The sequence below is a fragment of the Thalassophryne amazonica genome, chromosome 12 (genome assembly GCF_902500255.1).
Source record: "Thalassophryne amazonica chromosome 12, fThaAma1.1, whole genome shotgun sequence".
NCBI lineage: Eukaryota > Metazoa > Chordata > Actinopteri > Batrachoidiformes > Batrachoididae > Thalassophryne > Thalassophryne amazonica.
The window spans coordinates 99,105,484-99,131,368 of NC_047114.1; the positions used below are offsets into that span (position 1 = coordinate 99,105,484).

Here is a 25,885-nt window from a genome sequence, read left to right on the forward strand (position 1 = left end):
TGAGGAGCGTAGCACTCCCCCCCCTGCCTTCACCGCGCCTTCACTGCACATGCATCAATTCGGAGCGTCAGCAGCGATTCACCGATTATCACCTTGTTTCTGCTGAAACTGCACTCCAGTCAACATATATCTCAGTGACAGATATCTGAAGCTTTTCCACAATCATTTCCACATAAAAGATGGGGGAGCGATCAGAGTGTAACAGCAGCATCTCTGAGACTCTCTCTCTGAGTCCGAGTCTCTACACCCAAAGTGATCAAACGGAATAATGTGATGATTAACCATCACATGACAACATCAAACCTCTTAAATCATTCTAAAGTCGGTTTGAAGCAGAACTGGGGTGATAATCTGTTAATCGCCATAACACATGTGCAGTGAAGACGGGGGGTGCTGAGTCTAGGAGAGTGCCGAGTCCCTGACATCAGACCACTGCTAAAATTCAGTGGAGTCTTCCATGCCCTAATATCTATCTGTGGTGCAAATTTCATGAGAATCTCTGAAGTAATTTTGATGTAATCCTTCAAAGCCTGTATAAAATGAAACTTGATCCAGAATCCAGATCACCTCCAAAATTTGAAAATTTCATCAAATCTGTGCAGTATTTTTGGTGCAGTCTTGCTAACAGACAGACAGACAAATAAATAAATAAAAAAATAAACCCAGATGACTATTACGTGCATGGCAGATTTGATAAAGATTAACTAATGATATTATTTGTATCGTCTCATTTAGAAGAGTCAAATAAATAAAAATGGAAAATGTTGGTTTAAATCAGTAAAACTCTCTAAAAAAAAAATCATGACTTTTCAGAAGAAAAGTTTTTATTTATTTTTGCCGTGACGCCAAAATCAACTGAACCATGGCAATCTTAGTGTGACGTCAGACATACAGCAGCAGGCTCTCCGGGCTCAAATCAGTGCCAGCTCTGAGGAAAAAACATTACTTTATCACCATCTGAAAGTTGGGACAATATATTGAAAAGTTCGGACATTATGTAAAATTCAAATTAAAAAACAGCTTTCTTAAGAATTGTTTTTATGATTACAGATTTAAAATAATATGGTTGTGATGATTCAGAGAGGACAGGTCAGAGGTAAGATTGTGTTCGAAGTTACTTTGAGTGTGAACCACAGAAATTCACATGCAAATGTCACAGTGGTTGTTATCACGTGCTTTTGTGGAAAGTAAATGAAATGTCTGTTTACAGTTGAAGAATGTGTAAAATATACAACAATCACCTGTGATGTATATCTCCAAACTATCACTTCCATCAGTGCAACAACTTAGTGGAGTCATGTCACACTCACCACTCTGCTTTATTTTAATGAATGTTATTCTAAATGCTATCAATTTAATTCCTCCTTTGCAGACATGCAGACTTTGTTGGTGATGAAAGAAGAAATTCTTCCTGAACAGCAGGAAGGAAACCTGAGTGTTGACCAGGAGGACATTAAAGAGGAACAAGAGAAACTCTGGATAAGTCCACAGGTACAACAGCTTCACCAGCCGGAGGAGGCCGATATCACAAAGTGCCCTTTTAGTGCTGTGAAGAGTGACAATGATGAAAACCCACAGTCATCAGAGGTTCATCAAAGCCAAAGTGATGAGAGCACAGAGGCTGAGCCTGTAGCCAGCAGCTCACCTGTACTCAGAACACTGATGGCACAAGCAGGTGCAGAGGACGATGGAGGACCACAATCAGCTTCATGCAGTTGTTTACCACCAGATACAAATGGAAGGAGTTCAGGTTACTCTGAAACTGACAGTTCCAAATCGAAGCAGACTAAAAAACTTAGTTCAGGCTTTAACAGTCTGATAAACAGCAGTGTCTCTGTTAGTCATAGCAGGTGCAACACGAATAAGAAAAAATATAATGGCTCTGAAAATGGAAAAACATGTGGTCACATGAACTATTTAAAGCAAGAAAAGAGAAGACAAGGAAGTGAAAAACCATTTAACTGTTCTGAGTGTGGTAAAAGATTTGGATATAAGAACAGTCTGATCATACATATGAGAATTCATACAGGACAGAAACCATTTAGTTGTTCTGAGTGTGGTAACGGATTTGGAAATAAGACCAATCTTATGACACATATGAGAATTCACACAGGACATAAACCATTTAGCTGTTCTGAGTGTGACAAAAGATTTGGACAAAAGAGCCATCTGATTACACATATGAGAAGTCATACAGGACAGAAGCCATTTAGCTGTTCTGAGTGTGGTCAAGCATTTGGACATAAACACAATCTGATCACACACATGAGAATTCACACAGGACACAAACCATTTCCTTGTTCTGAGTGTGATAAAACATTTGGACATAAAAACAGTCTGATTGCACACATGAGAATTCACACAGGACAGAAACCATTTAGTTGTTCTGAGTGTGACAAAAGATTTGGACAAAAGAGCCATCTGATAACACACATGAGAAGTCATACAGGACACAAACCATTTCCTTGTTCTGAGTGTGGTAAAACATTTGGACATAAAAACAGTCTGATTGCACACATGAGAATTCACATGGGACAGAAACCATTTCCTTGTTCTGAGTGTGGCAAAAGATTTGTACAAAAGAGCAATGTGATCAGACACACGAGAATTCATACAGGACAGATTAAGAACTAAAGATCACAGGTCTGGTATTTTACCGGCCTGAGCCGGATTTCCGGCTTTTGGATCCGGATATATGCTGCGGAGGTGACAGGTTGCCATGTAATCCCTATAGAAGGACACATTGTGGATATGTAGTGACGTAGACATGTCCTGTCTCTGGCAATCAGCTTGTGAGCAGGACTTATGTCCCTTTTATCTTTTATTTAACACAATTATGACAGAGTTTGAGGGGGAGAATGCGAGGAAGTGCAGCAGCAGCCGGTGTTTTTTTACTGTTGTTTTTTCGCGTGTGCGCGAACGAATCGTCCGTGAAGATATTATTAATTGCACAGATGTATTATAAAACAAATGGTGACTGGTTTATAACACAATTATGACAGAGTTTGAAGGGAGAAAGCGAGGACGTGCAGCAGTAGCTGGTGTTTTTTGTCTTTTTTCGCGTGCGCGAACGAATCATCCGTGAAGATAATTTTATTTAGATGTATTTTATAACTTAAAAATGGGACCGATGCTAACGCGTTAGCATGTCAATGTTAAAGTTAGCATTAAGCTGTTCGCATCTCAGCACAGTCTGTGTGCATTTGTTTTCTGTATAATAAATAATGGCTTAGCATTTGTTGTTGTAAAAGAGTCAAATGTATTACGAATTGTAATTTTATTTTATTTTATTTATATATTAACAATAATAATAATAATAGCAACAACAACAAAAGTAATGATAACTAATATTGCTACAATACAGTTTTAGAGAAACTGATAAAAAGAACCTGATAAAACAATACACAACAGAAAATGTAAAACCAACTAACAATGAACATGAATAAATATAGAAATAAATGTTTCCTATGAACACCTAGTGACTCCACTTCATCTCTCTTTTATTTAAGGGTGATTCTTAGACTACGGGCACTTTTATGTCCTTTGTTCATATTTTATGAAAAAAGAAAAAAGGGGAAATTTCACACTTTTATAGTTATCTTTACAATGAAAGTGTTTTAAGAAATTTGTTATAGTAGTCTATGATGACTTTTTCACCTTTTTTCAGCATCATTATATGCAAATATTGCCGTTTTGTGCTTGTCCCACACCCAGACTTTTGATCTTCAATGATAAAAATGAATAGTAAAAAAACGTTTTTTCTCATGTTTAAAATATCACTGAATAAAATATCAGTAAAATAATCAAAACATAATTGGGGTATTCAATGTCATACAACTGTTGTGATTTTTTAAACCAAATGTAGTTGTCCCACACTATTGCCGTAATTTCCACCACAACACTGTAATGTCCCTTTAAAAAGTTTGTATGAAAGATTGTTTGGGTAGTTTCTATGGAGCTGAACAGTGACATCAGAGCACATGTCTGACATGGAGGGAATTTTTTTTTTTTTTACTTATTTTGTATTGACAGAAAGAAGTAGTAACGAACAAGAACAAACTGGTACACAGTTACTCGGGCGGGGGGGCGCCTCAAAGAGTCTAGATATCTTAGCAAACAGTCACTCATCCATGTTCTTTTTGTCGATTTATAGTGGTGGTGTCCTCTTCTCGTCTTCTATAATCAGTCCATTTCCTCCATTTAATCTCGAATTGTTCTTCTTACAATCTCAGTTTGTGTGTAAGTTTCTCCATTATAAAAATTTCTTCCACAGTGCACCGCCACTGCTCCTCGGTCGGTGGCTCTGGTTTGTACCATAGTCTTGTAATTGTTTTTTGCTTGCCGACAGCAATACCTTTACAAGATATTCATCCTTTTTTTGAATTATGTTTTGTGTTAAATTCCCTAAGTAGAGCATCTTGAACATTTTTGGTATTTTGTAACCTATTACCTTTTGTAGGCATTGCCATGTTTTATCCCAATACCCGTTTATCTTTTGGCAGGCCCAAAATATGTGGGTATGGTCTGCATCTATATGCCCACATGCTCTCCAGCACTGTTGCTGTGTAGATACCATTACGTTTCTGAGCTTTGGAGTTATGAAGAACCTAACCATATTCTTCCAATTGAATTCCCTCCAGATCCTGGAGCTAGTGGATGTGCACTGTGTTTTACAGATACTCTGGCATTCCTCCTCAGTTATTTCTTCGTTCAGTTCCTTTTCCCACTTGTCCTTAATATACAGAGAGGAGGATTTGTTGCACATCAAGTTTCTATATAAAGCTGAGATTACTCTGCATTTTTCTCCTTTGTATGCTTTCCGGAATACCTCAATAATTTCATTGTTAGTGGCCACTTTTATCTCTTTCTCATAGTAATCCCTTATTTGCAGGTATCGATATTGGTCATTTTGTTCTAGTCTGAACCTATCCCGTAGCTTTTCAAAACTCTGTAGTCTGTCCTGATCCATCATTGTGCATATCGCTGTAATTCCTTTTTGTGACCATTGTTTAAACCCTTCATCATATATCCCTGGGATAAATCTGTCATCGAATGCAAACCAGCTCAAAATCTGTTTTCTTTCTCCAACTTGTACCTTTCACAGACAGTGTTCCATATTTCAATTGTGTTTATGGTTACTGCGTCCAGTTGGTTACGCAGTTTTCTTAATAATCCTCTATCTGCAATTAGATTTCATACCTCAGTATGTGTCATGGCCATTTCTATACTTTTACATTTTGCCCAATATTTATCATTACACCAGTATATCAAGGGTCTGATTTGTGCAGCGTAAAAATATTCCTGAATACTTGGCAAAGCCAATCCTCCTTTGTCTTTAGGGAACTGCAGAGTTTTATACCTAATCCTAGCTTTCTTTCCACCCCATATGAACCTTGAAATCCACTTATCCCATTCCACAAACTGCTTCTGTGGGATTGCTACTGGCAGGGACTGGAACATGAATAGAAGTCTTGGGAGAATATTTATCTTTATTGTTTCTATTCTTGAAGTGAAGTCCAGGGCATTAGCAGACCATCTCCCCAGGTCCCTCTTAATTTCTTGATTTATTTTGGTATAATTTGCCTCATATAATTTATCCAGCCCTTTTGTGATATTTACACCCAGATATTTTATTGATTTGGCATACCACTTGAGCTTATAAGGGCCCTTTATTTCTTGGGATGGATTGTAATTAAATCACAAGATCTGTGTTTTTGTGACTTTTATCTTGTATCCTGAGTATTTCCCATTGCTTTCTAATAGCTTTATTATTTTTGGGAAGCTTTCATTGGGTTGTTTTAAAAATATGAGTATATCATCCACAAATAGCCCTATCTTATGTTCCTCATCTCTTATTTTTACCCCTTTAATTTCTTCCTCCTGCCTGATCAGCTGGGCCAAAGGCTCAATAAACAATGCAAAGAGGCCCTGGGAGAGGCCACAGCCCTGTCTTGTCCCCCTCTCCAAATTGAATCGTTTTGTCAAACTGCCATTTACTTTAATCCTTGCTGTGGGTTCTTGATATAGTGCTCTAATGCAATCCACAGATTTTTCATTGAACCCAAATTTCCTCAATATTTTATAAAGAAATAGCCAATTCACACTATCAAAGGCCTTTTCAGCGTCAATGCTTACTAGAATTGCACTTTCTTGGTTCGTTTGTATATTTTCTATGACATGTAGCGTTCTTCTGATATTGTCCTGTGCTTGTCTTTCTTTAATGAAGCCAGTTTGGTCTTCGTCAATTAGGTCTGGGAGAAATGTTTCCAATCTTTTTGCGATAATTGAGGTGTAGAGTTTGTAGTCAACATTTAAAAGTGATATAGGTCTGTAGTTGTGGCAATGCTCCTTATCTTTACCTTCCTTCAGGATTATGGAGATAATGGCCTCTTTCCATGAGGGAGGGATTTTACCTGTTGTAAGACTGTAATTGAAAGAGTGCTGTAGTAGTGGGATTAGCTCTTCCTTAAATATTTTATATAAGGAAGCCCCCAGTCCATCAGATCCTGGTGATTTACCTGATTTTGTATGGCTGATTGCTTTTTTTAATCTCTTCTGCTGTGATCTCAGAGGTCAATATGGCATTCTGCTTTGTACCTATTGCTGGTAAGTCCAGATTTCTAAGAAACTCCTCCATATGTTTTCTTCTACGAGGCTTGGTTCTGAATATAACTGACGATAATAATCCTCAAATATTTTTCTATTTTTTCTTGTTCGTAAAAAATTGTATTAGTTACCGGGTCCCTTATTTTATATATATTGGCCAATTCTTGTTGTTTCCTTAGGCGTCTGGCTATGGATTTAGTGGCCTTAGAACCTCCCTCATAGTAATGACATGGAGGGAATTTTGACTTCATCCATCAACTTTTGAAGAAAAGCCAAGGTAAATATCGCTTGAAATGAAAATATTTTATTGTATGTAATTTCCAAACATGCCGTAACATCAGCTCAGTTTGTAAATTAGTTGTTTTTTTAACGCACAGAGATGTATTTTGCATGCACAAAATGCTAGAGACCACTTCTTAGCTAATATGTGATGTTAGCATAGATTTTTCCCCAAAATGCTGTCAGATTGTAATTTCCACCACATTGCATTATTGGGTGGAAATTACAATGGTGTGGTGGAAATTACATTTACGCGTGCAGATGCAATTCATAGATCCCCATACACTGCCCTTGCTCTCTCACACACTCATCCCATGGTCTCCCCACACATTCAGCCTATGCACACTCTACACCAGTGACAGTCCTACAATGATCTGCGCCCCGGGCAACGCCCTCTCCAGCGCCCCGCCCCCTTTCACAGTGGCCCCGTCCCCGGCAAAAAAAAAAAAAACTGCGAAAAACGCTTATAATAACTGATAAAAAACACTAATAGTAATGTTATTATTACAACAATGTGGTTATAGTGTAAAAATAACACTTTTTTAGACGATTTTTGACACGTTTATAACTATAATTAACATGCTTATAGCAATTTTCGCGATGTCATTTGGGGTTGGGGTTTCGTGGTGGTGCCACCCCCTCTTGGGTGCCGGCCTGGGCAATTGCCTGGTCTGCCCGCCCCTAGGATCGCCCCTGCTCTACACACTCAGTCTATGCTCCCCCATCACATCCTGTCCATGCTCTCCCACACCACATCCTCACCATCTCATCATAGAAGGAGAGAGCATATTTCACCCATATTGGCTTCTCTTCATTGGCTCCATGTTAATTCCAGAATAGAATTTAAAATTCTTCTTCTTACTTATAAGGTTTTGAGTAATCAGGTCCCATCTTATCTTAGGGACCTCATAGTACCATATCACCCCAATAGAGCGCTTTGCTCTCAGACTACAGGCTTACTTGTAGTTCCTAGGGTTTGTAAGAGTAGAATGGGAGGCAGAGCCTTCAGCTTTCAGGCTCCTCTCCTGTGGAACCAGCTCCAATTCAGATCAGGGAGACAGACACCCTCTCTACTTTAAGATTAGGCTTAAAACTTTCCTTTTGCTAAAGCTTATAGTTAGGGCTGGATCAGGTGACCCTGAACCATCCCTTAGTTATGCTGCTATAGACTTAGACTGCTGGGGGGTTCCCATGATGCACTGAGTGTTTCTTTCTCTTTTTGCTCTGTATACACCACTCTGCATTTAATCATTAGTGATCGATCTCTGCTCCCCTCCACAGCATGTCTTTTTTCCTGGTTCTCTCCCTCAGCCCCAACCAGTCCCAGCAGAAGACTGCCCCTCCCTGAGCCTGGTTCTGCTGGAGGTTTCTTCCTGTTAAAAGGGAGTTTTCCTTCCCACTGTCGCCAAGTGCTTGCTCACAGGGGGTCGTTTTGACCGTTGGGGTTTTTCTGTAATTATTGTGTGGCTTTTGCCTTACAATATAAAGTGCCTTGGGGCGACTGTTTGTTGTGATTTGGCGCTATATAAATAAAATTGATTTGATTTGATCATCTCACACCTAATACACGTATAGACCCCAACTACCTTATGCTCCTTCACATTACACACCCGACTCATAGCTCACTTCTCACTGACACACACACACAATTCATGGTGCCCACACACTCCGTCTCCCTTTGACAGAGCGCCAACCACCAGGGCATGTGTACCCCCACTCTCACACGCATGCACACGCACACACACACACACACACACACACACACACACACACACACACACACACACACACACACACACACACACACACACACACACACCACAAACAGTACAGTCGCACAACTGCAATTTATTTATTCAAATATTCAATATTAGTGTATTTACCCTGACTATGAATTCTGTATTTATTGAAGTCAATTTGTCTGTTTTCAAGATACCACGGAAGTCCACAAAAGAGAGGTCGCAAGCCTACAGGGACAGGATAAAAGAAGACCCTGTCAAATATCAAGAGCGACTGAAAAGAGACCGGGAGAGATACCAAAGAAAAAAAGAAAGGGGTGTGGTGAAACTAATAGGAGAACTTCCAAAAAGAGAACAACGCAAACAAAGGAGACACAGAAGAAACTATATGAAAAAATATCGGGATGAGTTGAAGAATGCTCTTGAGGTACAGGCCTACCTGGAAACCACAACCCCACCAAACTCTCCACCGGAACCTGTCCCTCCACCTCCCACACCACCCTTACCATTACCCTCTGACGAACATGTGACGCAAAAACAAAGGGGAAGAAAAAAGGTCCTAAGAAACCGATCAAAGGTTTATGCAGCATTATATGAAAGTAATGTCAAGCTTGAAAAAGCTCTGCAAAAGGTAGAGAAGTACAGCAAGAGGTATACAAGATTGTTGAAAAAAGTAAAGCAGGCTGACTCCCCAAAATCGAAGTCTAAAAAAGCAGTTGGCATCAGCACCACAACACCCTGAGAAGGACTTTAGTCTTCCACAATGCTGTCCTTGAGGTTAAGGGGAGATATCAAAATCTCTCCTCTGAGAAAGATAAACGATCATTTCAAAGATCCTGGTTGGGAGATACTCAAAAAGTACCGATTGTTGCAGTGGCCAAAAGAGAATTTGGCTTCTCAGCCAGAGAAAGAGAGTAATGAAAAAAGATCAGCAGCATTTACATATACAAGGAAAAAGCAAAACAACAGCTGTCAGCACGGATACAACCAGAAAACAGAGTTCTTAGAAAGAGATGAGAACAGCAGGCCACAACAGGTAAAAAGGAGACAGTGACACAGAGAAAAATGAAAAAACAAGAAGAGATTCCTCAATGAATCCATGAGATCCTGCATGACAAATTTAAAAAGGAGTACCCTGACATCAAAATTTCTTACAGTGAGTTCTGCAAAAAGACGTCTTTTCTGATTACAAGCCCACTGTTAAGGACAGAGACCTCGTGCTTATGCAAGACGCATGCAATCTACAATTCATGGCAGACAAAACTGGCCCCAGCACAAGGTGATTACCACCAGGAATATTGAGGATTGGCCATCTCTCTGTGCTGTTCACCCTACACAAAGGAGTGCATGTACAGGGACTGTCCAAAATGCGTGGAGAAAGAGCTGCTCACATCAACCTTTGACCCTGGGGACCAGACATCGTGGCATGTATGGAAGACAAAAGTGGAGGAGAGAGAGAAGAAAAGAAAAGATGGTACTAAAGAAAAGTTCACGGTCCATCTCACCGTTAAGGAGAAGGAAGAGGGCACGCTCCAAAATTTACTGGAAGACTTTTCAAAAATTAAAGGAAAAACTGGGGAAAGCACGTATTCAACATCAGGCACCAGTATGCAGCAATCCGTGGCTTGAAAGAGAACTTGAGAGAGGACGAGGTGGTTCTGCATATTGATTTTGCAGAGAACTTCCAGTGTAAGTACAGCAGTGAAGTCCAGGTGGTACATTTTGGAGACTCGCACCACCAGGTCTCCCTGCATACTGGTGTGGCCTACACCTGGAAGGATATGAAGTCGTTATGCTCAATTAGTCCTTCTCATCGGCACGACCCATCAGCAATCTGGGCACATCTAACCCCAGTGCTAACTTACCTGAAGGAGCAACATCCTGCTGCCACCACACTTCATGTGGTTAGCGATGGACCCACAACTCAATACCGGTCCAAAAAGAATTTCTTCCTCCTCACCAATGTTCCTTACCAAATGGGCTGGAAAAGGGTGACCTGGAATTTCCTAGAGGCTGGGCATGGCAAAGGGTCCAGCTGATGGCATTGGAGCAGCCGTTAAGAGGGGAGCAGATGACATCATCGCAAGAGGGACGGGACATTCCAGATGCACGTGTCCTGTTTGATGAGCTGAAGCAGAAGTCCACCTCAACTGAGCTCTTCTATGTGGAACCAGATGCCATTGAGGCCATGGATGTTCACATTCCATCAGAATTACAGATGATTCGTGGCACCATGAAAATTCATCAGGTATACTTTCGCTTTTGTGTCTCTGTACATTTTATGCTCTTGCTGTGGTTTTCTACTGCTAATTATGCCTAATTGAATGCCCTGACACTGTTTTCTTTTATCCCCTTTCAGATAACTCTCATGCTCCAAGCCAGATGTGGTGGAGGGTTCTGAGTTGTTTTTGTCTGCCCCCAACACCTGCAACTGTTTCACACTGAAATGGTGAGGTTTCTGCCATGGGATGACTCTTACCCCTTCAGCCAGTGCACTTCCTGAGGGCACATCCATAGATGGAGGTCTGCAACCAATTCTGGATTTAAACGACGGTCTTATCGGTCAGTGATGTGCAGTGGTCTATAATGATGATGTGTATCCAGGCATTATTCAGGATGTTGACCTATACAGTGGTGCTGAAGTGAAAACCATGACAAGCATTGGCAGGAATCGGTTCTATTGACCACTGAGGGATGATGTTATCTGGTACCAACCCATGGATATTATCAGCCTCATCCCTGAACCCGTACCAGTGACAAAATGGCATAAAGAAATTAAGATGGAAGTATGGAAAGAAATCTGCAAAGTTTGGCCTTGAATAACATTCACACACACACAGACGCGCATGCACACACTCACACATGCGCAAACGCCCACGCACACACGTGCGAACACACACACACACAGACAGACAGACAGACACGCGCACACACACATGCACACTTTCACAGGCACGCACACTTTCACAAGGACGCCTGCAACCAAGCATAACCCCCCCCCCCCCCCCCCCCCCCCCCCACACACACACACACACCAGCATAAGGAAATTAAGATGGCAGTAAAGAAAGAACGACAAGAAATCTGTGAAGTTTGGCCTTGAATTACATTCACACACGCAAACACAAACACCTTGCTTAGCTCAGAAAACGATGAGTAATCAGAATGATTCAATATCTCATCCTAATGTCTTAAGGTTTACTTAATTGCAAGTTCACATGATGGCTGTGTTGTGATGTTTTCTTTCTTTATTGTGTATGCTGTTCCCAACCCAATGACTTGTGTTCTCTTCGTGACAACTCCAGTGGCTGCCTTATTTTGTTTGTTTGTTTGTTTTTAGTGTTCCTGATTAACCATTCACTTGCCAACATTGGTCATGCTCTCTTGGCCAACAATGGTCATGCTCTCTGGACAAATCTCCCTGTCTGTGTGTTCAGAATACTTTTTGTGATACTGTCAAGATTACTGTTTATACGGTTTCAAAATACTGTTCATGTTCTATCAAATATATTATATGAAATTTATATGAAGTTGTCTTTTTTGAAAAGAAAGGTTCAAACATACGAGGTCTGTGAGAAAAGTATCCGACCTTTTTATTTTATGCAAAAAATATACGGATTTGATTCATATGTTTTTACGTCAGCCAAGCTTGAACCTTCGTGCGCATGCGTTTTTTTCACGCCTGTCGGTTGCGTCATTCGCCTGTGGGCAGGTTTTGAGTGAGCACTGGTCCACCCCTCTCGTCATTTTTTCATTGCGAGGAAATGGTGGAATGATTTGGGCTTTGTTCCATCAGAATTTTTTCAGAAACTGTTAGAGACAGGCAGCTGGAAACCATTCAGAAAATTCACATGGCTTTCGGTGAAAATTTTATGGGCTTCAGAGATTACGGAGTGTTACTACCGCTTTAAGGACGGCCCACAATGGCGCACAGCGCGCCGCGATCGACAGGCAGAAACCACCATTTCATTTCTAAACGGATGGCCATATGGATCCCGGACCATCGTGTGCAATTTCTCTGGTTATCACAAGAGCTGGACATCAACCATTTTCCGGCAGATTTCACTTTTAACAAGAGATTTTGTCATGGAAAGCCGCACGGAGGGTTCGCGCATCACGACGGATTCGCTGATGGAGCGAGACAAAGAACACCTCCGTTTTTGGAGTCTCAGAGGACAAGTTGGGACATGCCTATCTCGGCTTTCAGTGGCTTACCAGTCAAGTGAGTATAAGAGAAATTGTGGAGAGCTGGGCATTATTATTCTGATGGAACAAAGCCCAAATCATTCCGCCATTTCCTCGCAATGAAAAAACGACGAGAGGGGTGGACCAGTGCTCACTCAAAGCCTGCCCACAGGCGAATGACGCAACCGACAGGCATGAAAAAACTCACGCATGCGCACGAAAGTTCAAGCTTGGCTGACGTATAAACATATGAATCAAATCCATATATTTTTTGCATGAAATAAAAAGGTCGGATACTTTTCTCACCGACCTCGTACTAAAAGAATTTGTTGAATAGAACTGGGTGCTTCATAAAGTTTTTAAATAAAAGGTTTGTTTTCTATATGGTCCATTCATTGTAATTTCCACAACAACCAGTAATTTCCACACCTCGTGATTTCCACCACCCCATTTGTTTTTAAATAAATAGTTACAAAATTCTAATCACTCATTAAAAACCCCTGCATAATTTATGAGATAATGTTCCACTTCAATTAAAAACACAAGTAGTTACAAACTTGAAATGTATCTTACCATTCCAATGCTATATCTCAGGTTGTGGCGGACGTAAGAGTCGCGTTGTCCTCATCACAATTAATTTAGCTAATCAATAAATGTATGTGTTTTACAATATAGACATAAACAGGTAAAACTATATATGAAATTGGTCTTCCAGTGAAAAAACATGTGTATCATAGTATTTTAAAATAAATGACAAATATTTACATGTGATGGAAATTACATTTGTGCAAGCCGAGTTGGGAAATCTGTTAAACACCAATTTGTCTTAAAATATCAGTGTGTTCTCTTATGAATCATCAAACTAGACTAGTTATGCTTACCTATTACACTGTGACAATTTATATTTTCACAAGTTTTTCCTCTTCAAGTTCACAAGGGCAATAGTGCCCGTAGTTAAAGAATCACCCTTAAGTTTAATGACAGTTTGTTTCAGTCAAACCACATCTAAGCTGTGTTTTTACACAAGAAAAAAATCAAATGCAGTAAACTGCACATTTGTGTCTTTTTTCATTAAAATAACTTATTAAAGATCACATATTACACTTTAGGCAGGCCTTTAAAATGCTTTTGTGGACTCTTGCTGTAATATGTTGTCAGTGGTTGATACGTAGTTGCTGTAGTTATCTAAAAATGCTCATAATCAGGTAAAACCTGATGGAAATCTCTGTGGTGTGTCTGTGCAAAATAAAACAAAACACTACTCCAGGTATGTTTTTGACGAGAATATAATATAACTTTGTTACAAGGTCAAACGTTGATGTTGCGTGACAAAGGCTTTTTAATAATAACTCACTTAAAGAAATAATGGCAAAACTCACATGTAAGTAAAAAAACAACAAAAAAAAAAGATTAATCGATTCCTAAAATAATCGTTAGTTGTAGCCCTAGTTTGTTTTAGGGGTGAGAGCATTTTACCGATTAAATGTGAATAAGCCAGTTTTGAGTTACTCAGTGTGCATGCGTTTTCAAAACTGGTGACAGTGTTACTTGGTGCACAGCAGAACAATGTTGTCAGTTGCTTTAGGCCCTAATTTTGTATTTTGACTGTACAGGCATCGACACAACACCCATTTGGCGCATTTACTGGATTAGAACAGATCAAAATACTATAAAAGACAAAGATTTTTTACTTGACAGTTTGAAGTGAGTTTTCTTGTTTCAGAGGACTTCATACCCATTAAAATTCACTAGAATATACAAAATTTGACTTACTCTTTTAAAAAATTTCTGGGGGAGCACCCCCCCCCCCCCCCCCCCCCCCCCCCCCAATCAATAGTGTGTTTTTACTTCACACTTTGAAGTGACTTTTATTTGTTTCAGAGGGCTTCATACCCATTAAAATTCACCAGAATATACAAAATTTGACTTGCTCTTTTAAAAAAATTTCTGGGGAGATCCCCCAGACCCCCCAAATAGTGTGTTTTTACTTCACAGATTGAAGTGAGTTTTATTTGTTTCAGAGGGCTTCATACCTGTTAAAATTCACCAGAATACACAAAATTTGACTTGGTCTTTAAAAATGTTCTGGGGGGGCCACCCCCAGAACCCCCAGAATCAAGACTACACCCTGCTCCCACCACCCTTTTATGTACCTTTATGTTCAGGTTTTGCATTCTTTTTATGCTTTGTCTGTCTCTCCTTAGAGGCTATTTAGAATAGATTTGTATGCTGTAAAATGTGTTTATTGAGGAAAAAAGAGTGTGTGCCTCCACTACGCCACATTTTAGGGACTTGCTGGCATTGATTTTTGCCAGGAAATAATTTCAGTCAGATGAAAATTTATTGCTTTAACCAATGATGTAGTCAAAACCTGCAGATGTTAGGGGAACTTATGCCCAATTTTTGTTTGTGGTTATTTTATTTTTGCTTTAGAAAACTGCATTGTAAAACACAAACCACTTGACCTTAAAGATGGTAATGATTGTTTAAAATCTTTAACATTGCGTGTTCCTGAGAGCTTTCCAAACAGGTTTGAAAAGGCCTAAAATCACAGCCACCAGCCCAGAGCTTTGCCCCTGGACCCCATTGGGGACCTAGATGGCCCCCAAACACCTCGACTAATTAGTTTCAGGCTTAGCCATATTGCCTCAATGCCAGCCCTGGATCAGTAATTGATAAATAACGCCATCATGGGGGACTGCAAAAAAAGGAAGAGAAACCTTTGCATAGCTTGGGTTGATTACAAAAAGACATTTGATGGTGTGCTGCACTTACATATCATGAGGTGCTTAGAACTTTACAACATCATTGAGGAAATAAGATCTTTCCTGTGGACAGAAATGAACAAGTGGAACACCACCATCACCCTAAACCACACAGAGGGGCAAATAATAATCTCAGACGCACAAGTGCAGAGAGGGATATTTCAGGGACAGATCTCTCACCGCCATTTTTATTCTGTCTCACCATAGACCCGCTGAGCAAGATATGGAAGGAGTATTGACATGGGGTATGACTTAAATAAAGGCAGGGGAAGGAAACATCAAAAAATCGTGAACCATCTGCTTTTCATAAATGATTTAAAGATCATAGATCAGGGACTCAGTCGGCTAGTGGAAGTTCTCCAAAGACATTGTTATGGAATTTTGACTGCATGAATACCTAAACCGCTTAAAAAAAGATCTGCAAATCAGAATTGACACCAAAGAATAAGATCACAGTTTGCAGTATCAGTGGTGACTTATGGGATTGGCATAGTAAACTGGCCACAGGGTGAATTCAATAAGTTAAATACTAAAACCAGGAAGATGTTCACCCTCCACAAAGTTACATATAGAAATCAATACATGGACAGAATATATGTCCCTCATAGAGAATGTGGTTGAGGTCTCACTGAAATCAACCAGGCCTACGTATCTATAATAAGTATTGGACAGTACTTGAAGTTCTGAAGAAGTCATGAAATAAATAGCACAACATCACACTGAGATCTTAACCCAACAGAGCTTATTCATCAAACTGGCAAAACCTTTGGACTGCATTTTTATATAGCGCTTTTCCATCTGCATCAGACGCTCAAACCGCTTTACAATTATGCCTCACATTCACCCCGATGTCAGGGTGCTGCCATACAAGGCGCTCACTACACACCGGGAGCAATAGGGGATTAAAGGCCTTGCCCAAGGGCCCTTAGTGATTTTCCAGTCAGGCGGGGATTTGAACCCATGATCTTCTGGACTCAAGCCCAACACCTTAACCACTAGACCATCACCTCCCCTCCACTAGACCATCACCTCCCCTTTGGAGGATAACTCTTACAAGAGAGAAAAAGCAACAATCTGACACCTGCAACAAAACTAGCAACACAGACCAGGGGAAAATACAGCAAAAGAGAACAAAAACTTTGAGTGGGCAGATGGAAACAGCACAGAAGGGCTGGATGATTCCAAGAAGAACTCGAAAAGGAATATGTAGACAAAGATGGATCAACACAGTGGCTCAGAAATGGAGAACTTGGTTTTGGCAGAGAAAGAATTATAGTTGGAGCACGAGATCAGGGACTTCTAGCAATTGGTTTAAAAAATGGCAGGAATTTTACCAAATGATCAGTGCTGCTTCTGTCATACAGCTGTTGAGAGTGTAAACCATCGAATATCAGCATACCAGACCCTCATGGCAGATGGACATTATACATCCTTGACCCAATATGATCAGATAAATATCTACACTGGAAAGTATTCAAGGAACTGGAGGTGGAAGTAAAGAAACACATCTTGGAGCATGAGCCAGCACCAGTCTCATCCAGCGGAAAAGTGACCATCTTCTGTGACAAATAGATCCCAACAGGAAGACGTATCAAAGGAGGTGCAGTAAATCCTGATATTGTCATCTGGAACAAGCAAGAAAAAACTGCCAAAATTATACATGTAATAGTCCCTAATGACTATGGGCTGAACAGAGCTGAAAGGGGAAAGATCACAAAATACCAAGACCTTAAATATGACCTACAAACAACATGGTCATTAAAAGAAATAGATATACCAGTTGTGGTGGGGGCAACAGGCCTTATGAAGAAGAACCTGGAGAAATACCTCGAAGCAGTCCATGGTCACCCAAGTGCCCATGAGGTGCAGTTATCAGCAATTCAGGGAATGGTCAACATCTTGTAGAGAGCCCTCAGATACAATGCCAGCAGTGTTTAGGGTGGAACTATAGAACCTGGGTCTGAGGCCCGTTGCATTCTATTAAAAAGAAATCCAAGAGAAATTGGGGGGGAAAAAGGAGGATTCCACAAACAAATACTTGGGAATAGGATAAAACCCCACAAAGAACATAAGAAAATGACAGACTAATGTAACGGAGGCCAGCAGGCGTCGCTGTGCAGATGTAGTTAGTAAATCTCACTCCCAACAGCTCAAAAGGATTCTCTGGTCACAAGGCCAGAGCCCTGGGTTTTAGCCTTCTGGTTAGAGAGTCCGACTGCCATGCCGAGGATCGTGAGTTCGCGTCCCGAGGGGAGCGAATGGGCGGAGTCATAACAACACAACGCAGAGTGCAGCCACTACAATGGTGCCGTGTACCCAGATGGGAGTGAGTTTAGAGGGGTGAGTGTAACGGAGGCCAGCAGGTGTCGCTGTGCAGATGTAGTTAGTAAATCTCACTCCCAACAGCTCAAAAGGATTCTCTGGTCACAAGGCCAGAGTCCTGGGTTTTAGCCTTCTGGTTAGAGAGTCTGACTCCCATGCCGAGGATCGTGAGTTTGTGTCCCGAGGGGAGCGAATGGGCGGAGTCATAACAACACAACGCAGAGTGCAGCTGCTACACTAACACAAGAAAAACTGACTTCCAGATTCCTTGCTTGTTGCACCAATGTCTGGAAGTCGTACCTTTACAGGAACTACCAGTGCTGGACAAGGACACCCATAGATTAAAGACCCAAGGTGGACTGCTTTTTAGTTTCAGTAAGGACTCTGTTTTTGTTGCTCTTCTGTTTCTTTTGTTTAAGAAATTCTTATCAAATTTGTAAAAAAAATAAAAAAAAATAAAAACCCTTGCAACTGTTAGAATGGTCTAAGGCAGGGATGTCCACAGACATTCCAGAAAAGGCAGAGAGGGTGCAGGTTTTTATTTTCAGCTACTGACTCCAGCAGGTGATTTCACTGATGAACTCATCCAATCTGCTTAAAGTGATGTGAATGTAGGTAATGGTTAATGATGTAGGGCTTGGTGCCCGCTTGTGGTACCCGGACCACAGCTGGCTCTGTGAACTGTCTTTCAGCCTTGGAAATGCCTGTTGTTACTCCTCCAAGTCCACAGGTGACTTCTAACCCTATCTCCAAAAAAAGTAAGATTTTTATGAAATAATTTCAAATTGCAGTGCACACAGTTAAAACAACACTAAACTGTCACTATCTGAATACATATGGACCTGACTATGTTTGACGTCTTTTTTCTGTCAGTGTTTGACTGACTGTTCTCAGACAAAAACTGTATTTTCCTCCTGGATACTGATTGAATAATGCTGAATTCTAATCCAATTAAATTTTTTCTGCAAATCTGATTGGTTAATTGTGTGACATAATCAGGCGTATAATATTTGTGGAACAGAACAAAATATTAGACCGGTGGCCAAAGATGTATTACTCTGCGCCCTGACCAGTGTTCTGACGAGATGTCATTCCTGTACTCTGCGCGTAACAGTGCATGCACAGTATTGTCTGGATGCGGAACTTTCGAGACTCACAATTCATTAGAACACCGCCTGCGCGCTCTGCTAGCTGTTAGCTAGAGTGAGAGAAAGTCGCGTGCCGCCGCCGAAATGGGTGAATTTAAGCTACTGTACGAAAGTACTGATGTGGATTCTGATACAGAATTACCATTTCACATTTAGATGGCTCGTTGCTTCACGGTTAGCCTACCCTTGCTGACCGAATTACCTACAGAAAAATAAACCATGCAAACGATGGATTTGGATTAGAATGGGAATAACCCCTTTGTGTCTGATGATGTGTCGGACGTTCACGCTCTTATATACGGTCGAAATTATCCGTTTACTCCTTTTACCGGTGACCGTATATCCCAGCACTACCGCATGCTGTGTAATCGGGAGAGTCAGGAGTTTTCCCAGTGGGCTGGTCCAAACTGGGGCCGTTGTGAGGGGGTGTTAATATATGCATACATATATATAACCATCACTAACTGTTAGGCTACACAGCAAGACACTTGGGCTGCTGTATCTTAAAGAGAAGACATTAAGTGTTATAAATGTTTTACAATCATGAAAATTCACAAGAAAATAACTGAAGACTGCTTCTTTTGCAACGCTGTTATCTTTTCCAGAGCCTAAGGTAGGGACATACCATTACACGTTTAACACCCCTATGCATTCATTACAGTTAGTTCAGTCCAACCAAACCCTGTGTGCCCCCAGATGGCTACATGCCTGTTATGCCCGGATGTCAGCCGTATCAAAATTTGTAGTCCAGTATCACCTCTTCCAGCTACTTACAGACTTCACTGACTTAAGATGGGCAGACACTGTACGATATTTTCAATCGCTGTACTTGGCTCCAGCTCAAACTGTGCGACAAAACTGCAGGGTTTAAAAGTCCAGAGCGCACGATTCATGGGCTCACAATGTACACCAGCATTAGGTGGTGTACTGGTGAGTTAACAATACTGTTCTTGTTTTAACTAAGGCTGGGCTTACACTATGCGATTTTTGGCCCTTTTTCAGCTGATTTTTCACTCGTGCAAGAATTTTTTGGATCACGCCGAGTTTCAGCTTAATCGTGCGTCCTGCATTGTTCAGTCTACATGGAGTAACGAGCTGCGTTTAACACCTCATGACCACCTCCCGATGGGGAATCATATGGTCGGATAAAAATCAAACCTGTTTGATATTTTGGTCGGCCGTCGTGACTCGTGACGGTTCCGCGCTGTTGAAGCAGCGCTACAAGCGTTTACGCGCTGATTACCTCACGCACTGTGCGTGAGCAAACACTGGAGAGAGCAACAGTGATCTCATGTAAAGTCTTGTGTTTTTTTTTATTTTATTAAGTTCCCTCGCAATAATCTAATATCATATTAAAGTTCATGTCTATCAGCGCGCACAGTGAGTGGAATCAGGTGGGGAGACTGAACGTATATGCGCACACACACACACACACCAGACAGCAACAGGATTTACAACAGATGAGCACAGCTGTAAGACTCCGTATGAAATACGAGGAATCTTATAAAACTAACCGGCAGTTTTATAAAAAAGAAAAACTATATGGATTTGAATGACGTGATTACACCAATCATGCTTGAACCCTTGTGCGCATGCGTGAGTTTTTTTCACGCGTGTCGGTGACGTCATTTCCCGGTGGGCAGGCTTTGAGTGAGCACTGGTCCCGCCCTCTCGGCTGAATTCCTTTGTTTGAGACGCTGCTCGAGACGGCGCGAGTTGCTTTATCAAACTTTTTCTGGACCTGTGAGGAATATCCGAGTGGACACTATTCGAGAAATTCAGCTGGTTTTCGGTGAAAAGTTTAACGGCTGATGAGAGATTATGGGGTGTTTCTGTCGCTTTAAGGACTTCCCATGGAGCGGGACGTCGTGCAGCGCTCCCAGGCAACGTCATCTGGCTGTTTCGAGCTGAAATCATCCTAATTTAAGGCTCTGTTGACCCAGGACGTCGTGAGAGAACAGAGAAGATTCAGAAGAGGCCGGCATGAGGAGTTTATGCGGACATTCCACTGTTAAAGGTCATTTTGTAATGAAAGAACGTGCGCGCAAATTCGCCGAGTCATTTCCGTGACGACTCGGCGAATCTGTGTGCGCCGCGACAGGAAAAACACCTCCGTGTTGAAAACCATTTGTAAAATTCAGGCGGCTTTTGGTGGCTTTCAGCAAGTGAGTAACTGAGAAATTGTTTAACAGCTTGGGTATGTTCCAACTTGTCCGTTAAGGTTTCCAACGGAGGTGTTTTTCCTGTCACGACCCCCCGCGGTCGGGTGCGGCCCGACATGCGACTCTGCCCGCACGTTCTTTCATTACAAAATGACCTTTAACAGTGGAATGTCCGAATAAACTCCTCATGCCGACTTCTTCTGAAAGTTCTCTGTTCTCTGACGACTTACTGGGTCAACAGAGCCTGAAATGTGGACGTTTTCAACTTGAAACAGCGAGACGCTGCCTCAGAGTGCAGATCACCGTCAGGCGCTGTGGGCCGTCCTTAAAGCAACACTTACACACCAAAATCTCTCATCAGCCGTTAAAATTTTCAACGAAAACCAGCTGAATTTATCGAATGGTGTCCACTCAGTTGTGCCTTACAGTTTTGAAAAAATTTTGATCAAACAAAGCAGCAGTCTCTGAGCCATTCCTAAACAATGAAAAAAATCGACGAGAGGGTGGGCGACTCCTCACTCAAAGACTGCCCACAGGCGAATGACGTAACTGACAGGTGTGAAAAAACTCTCGCATGCCCACGAGGGTTCAAGCATGTCTGATGTAATCACACATGATTCAAATCCATATGGTTTTTGAAAAAAATAATAAGGTCGGATACTTTTCTAATAGACCTCGTATAGTTTATAGCAGCACCTGTTATGAATGTTTGTTTTCTTTTTTTTACCGTCCTCTCATGAATCATGTTGCTGTGTGTGTACGCGTGCGCATATATGTTCAGTCTCCCCACCTGATTTCACTCACTGTGCGCGCTGATAGGCATGAAATACATTTTTTTTTAAAAAAGAAAAAAAAGCTTGTTACGTTTTGCTTTTGGAAACACCAGTCCGACGTGTGGTTTTTGAACGTACTTCAAATTTACACCATAAATTTACGCCACAAGTGCGCAACTTTGATACATGAGGCCCAATGTGAGCAGTCAGATCGCATCAGAGTATCGGGCCGTACAATGGGCCTCATGTATCAACGTGCGTACGGTGATAATTGAGCGTATATGGGGTGTACGTCAAAACGGCTGCGCTACTTGGCATTTATCAATGTGGTTGTTGGCGTACGCTGCGCTGAAAATACAACCCCTGGCAAAAATTATGGAATCACCGACCTCGGAGGATGTTCATTCAGTTGTTTAATTTTGTAGAAAAAAGCAGATCACAGACATGACACAAAACTAAAGTCATTTCAAATGGCAACTTTCTGGCTTTAAGAAACACTATAAGAAATCAAGAAAAAAAGATTGTGGCAGTCAGTAACGGTTACTTTTTTAGACCAAGCAGAGGAAAAAAAATATGGAATCACTCAATTCTGAGGAAAAAATTATGGAATCACCCTGTAAATTTTCATCCCCAAAACTAACACCTGCATCATATCAGATCTGCTCGTTAGCCTGCATCTAAAAAGGAGTGATCACACCTTGGAGAGCTGTTGCACCAAGGGGACTGACATGAATCATGGCTCCAACACGAGAGATGTCAATTGAAACAAAGGAGAGGATTATCAAACTCTTAAAAGAGGGTAAATCATCACGCAATGTTGCAAAAGATGTTGGTTGTTCACAGTCAGCTGTGTCTAAACTCTGGACCAAATACAAACATGGGAAGGTTGTTAAAGGCAACATACTGGTAGACCAAGGAAGACATCAAAGCGGTCAAGACAGAAAACTTAAAGCAATATGTCTCAAAAATCGAAACAATGCACAACAAAACAAATGAGGAACGAATGGGAGGAAACTGGAGTCAACGTCTGTGACCGAACTGTAAGAAACCGCCTAAAGGAAATGGGATTTACATACAGAAAAGCTAAACGAAAGCCATCATTAACACCTAAACAGAAAAAAACAAGGTTACAATGGACTAAGGAAAAGCAATCGTGGACTGTGGATGACTGGATGAAAGTCATATTCAGTGATGAATCTCGAATCTGCATTGGGCAAGGTGATGATGCTGGAACTTTTGTTTGGTGCCGTTTCAATGAGATTTATAAAGATGACTGCCTGAAGAGAACATGTAAATTTCCACAGTCATTGATGATATGGGGCTGCATGTCAGGTAAAGGCACTGGGGAGATGGCTGTCATTACATCATCAATAAATGCACAAATTTACGTTGATATTTTATAATTGAAAGGATGTTTGGGGATGATGAAATCATTTTTCAAGATGATAATGCATCTTGCCATAGAGCAAAAACTGTGAAAACATTCCTTGCAAAAAGACACACAGGGTCAATGTCAATGAGCAGATCTGATTTGATGCAGGTGTTAGTTTGGGGGATGAAAATTTACAGGGTGATTCCATAATTTATTCCTCAGAATTGAGTGATTCCATATTTTTTTTCCTCTGCTTGGTCTAAAAAAGTAACCATTACTGACTGTCACAATCTTTTTTTCTTGATTTCTTATAGTGTTTCTTAAAGCCAGAAAGTTGCCATTTGAAATGACTTTTAGTTTTGTGTCATGTCTGTGATCTGCTTTTTTTCTACAAAATTAAACAACTGAAATGAAATCCTCCGAGGCCGGTGATTCCATCATTTTTGCCAGGGGTTGTATACACCAGGTCGAGAGGTGGCATAAATTATACACCAAAATGAACCAGCGCTGGAATCCACATAAAAATGTAAATGATCAACATGATAAACAGTGCCATTATACAAATCAATGCATATGTTACATAAATAACACTTTCCTGATTATACTACATAATAATCCAAATCCCGCTTTTGCGGGATTGCTGGTCTATCGAGCACGATCCGTGGCCACAGCGCTGACTGCAAAGAAAGCGCTGCTCGCCTTTTTCTCCAGAGCCTGGAGTCAGAGCAGCGCTGAGCTTAACTTTATGTGGTGTGATCGTTTTAGACAATGAAATTGATAATTACAACTGTAGTGTTGTCATTCCCTTCGCCCGTGCTGCAATCAGGTTTTGTCGTCTCCATTCGTTTGTCACAATAAAATAAATAAAGAAATACATCCATCCATCCATTTTCTTCCGCTTTATCTCGAGTCGGGTCGCGGGGGCAAGCAGCTCAAGCAAAGCCGCCCAGACCTCCTGATCCACACACACCTCCCCCAGCTCCTCGGGGGAACCCCAAGGCGTTCCCAAGCCAGCCAAGAGATGTAGTCCCTCCAGCGTGTCCTGGGTCTTCCCCGGGGCCTCCTCCCAGTGGGACATGCCCGGAACACCTCTCCAGCGAGGCATCCAGGGGGCATCCGGAAAAGATGCCAGAGCCACCTCAACTGCCTCCTTTCGACGTGGAGGAGCAGCAGCTCGACTCCGAGCTCCTCCCGAGTGACCGAGCTCCTCACCCTATCTCTAAGGGAGCGCCCAGCCACCCCTGCGAAGAGAAACTCATCTCGGCCGCTTGTACTCTCGATCTCGTTCTTTCGGTCATGAGCCAATCTCATGACCATAGGTGAGGATCGGAACGTAGATCGACCCGTAAATCGAGAGCTTTGCCCCCCTACTCAGCTCTCTCTTCACCACGATGGTCCGATACAGCGACCGCATCACTGCAGATGCTGCATCGATCCGTCTATCGATCTCATGCTCCATCCGTCCCTCACTCGTGAACAAGACCCCGAGATACTTAAACTCCTCCACTTGAGGCAGGGACACTCCACCGACCTGAAGAGAGCAAAGCACCTTTTTCCGGTCAAGAACCATGGCCTCGGATTTGGAGGTGCTGATTTTCATCCCGGACGCTTCACACTCGGCTGCAAACCGCCCCAGTGCACGCTGAAGGTCCTGATTTGACGAAGCCAACAGACCCACATCGTCCGCAAACAGCAGAGACGAGATTCTGTGGTTCCCAAACCAGACCCCCTCTACACCCTGGCTGCGCCTAGAAATTCTGTCCATAAAAATAATGAACAGAACCGGTGTCAAAGGGCAGTCTTGGCGGAGACAAACGTGCACTGGAACAGGTTTGACTTACTACCAGCAATGCGAACCAAGCTCCTGCTGCGGTCGTACAGGGGCCGGATAGCCCTTAGCAAAGGACCCCCTGGACCCCGTACTCCCGGAGCACTCCCCACAGGGTGCCCCGAGGGACACGGTCGAATGCCTTCTCCAGATCCCAAAACACATTTGGAGCTGGTTGGGCAAACTCCCATGAACCCTTGAGCAATCCGATGGAGTGTGTAGAGCTGGTCCAGTGTGCCGCGACCAGGACGAAAACCACACTTGCTCATCCTGAATCCGAGGTTTGACCATCGGTCGAATTCTCCTCTCCAGTACTCTGGAATAGACCTTACCGGGGAGGCTGAGGAGTGTGATCCCCCTATAGTTGGAACACACCCTCCGTCCCCCTTCTTAAACAGAGGGACCACCACCCCGGTCTGCCAATCCAGAGGCACTGTCCCCGATCACCATGCGATGTTGCAGAGGCGTGTCAGCCAAGACAGACCCACAACATCCAGAGACTTAAGGTACTCAGGACGGATTTCATCCACCCCAGGAGCCTTGCCACTGAGGAGCTTTCTAACCACCTCGGTGACTTCGGCCTGGGTAATGGATGAGTCCCACTCCGAGTCCCCAGCCTCTGCTTCCTCTTCGGAAGACGTGACGATGGGATTGAGGAGATCCTCGAAGTACTCCTTCCACCACCCGACAACATCCCCACTCAGGGTC

The 25,885-nt window shown here is 42.0% G+C and overlaps 2 protein-coding genes across 5 annotated transcripts in view; both read left to right on the forward strand.

The window, feature by feature from the left end:
* The window catches only part of LOC117522183 (gastrula zinc finger protein XlCGF57.1-like), an 89,544-nt gene extending 86,864 nt beyond the window's left edge, over positions 1-2,680 (forward strand). For 2 of the 4 annotated variants that reach the window (XM_034183582.1, XM_034183583.1), the window contains exon 3: positions 1,373-2,676. In XM_034183582.1, the coding sequence (XP_034039473.1) occupies positions 1,373-2,634 (1,262 nt within the window). In that variant the 3' untranslated portion in view covers positions 2,635-2,676. Of the gene's footprint in view, positions 1-1,372 lie in introns of all 4 variants that reach the window. The other 2 variants (XM_034183581.1, XM_034183585.1) reach the window with 2 other exon arrangements.
* LOC117522193 (gastrula zinc finger protein XlCGF57.1-like) overlaps positions 1-25,885 on the forward strand; it is a 215,668-nt gene that overhangs the window by 123,331 nt on the left and 66,452 nt on the right. The gene's annotated exons all lie outside the window — the stretch shown is intronic.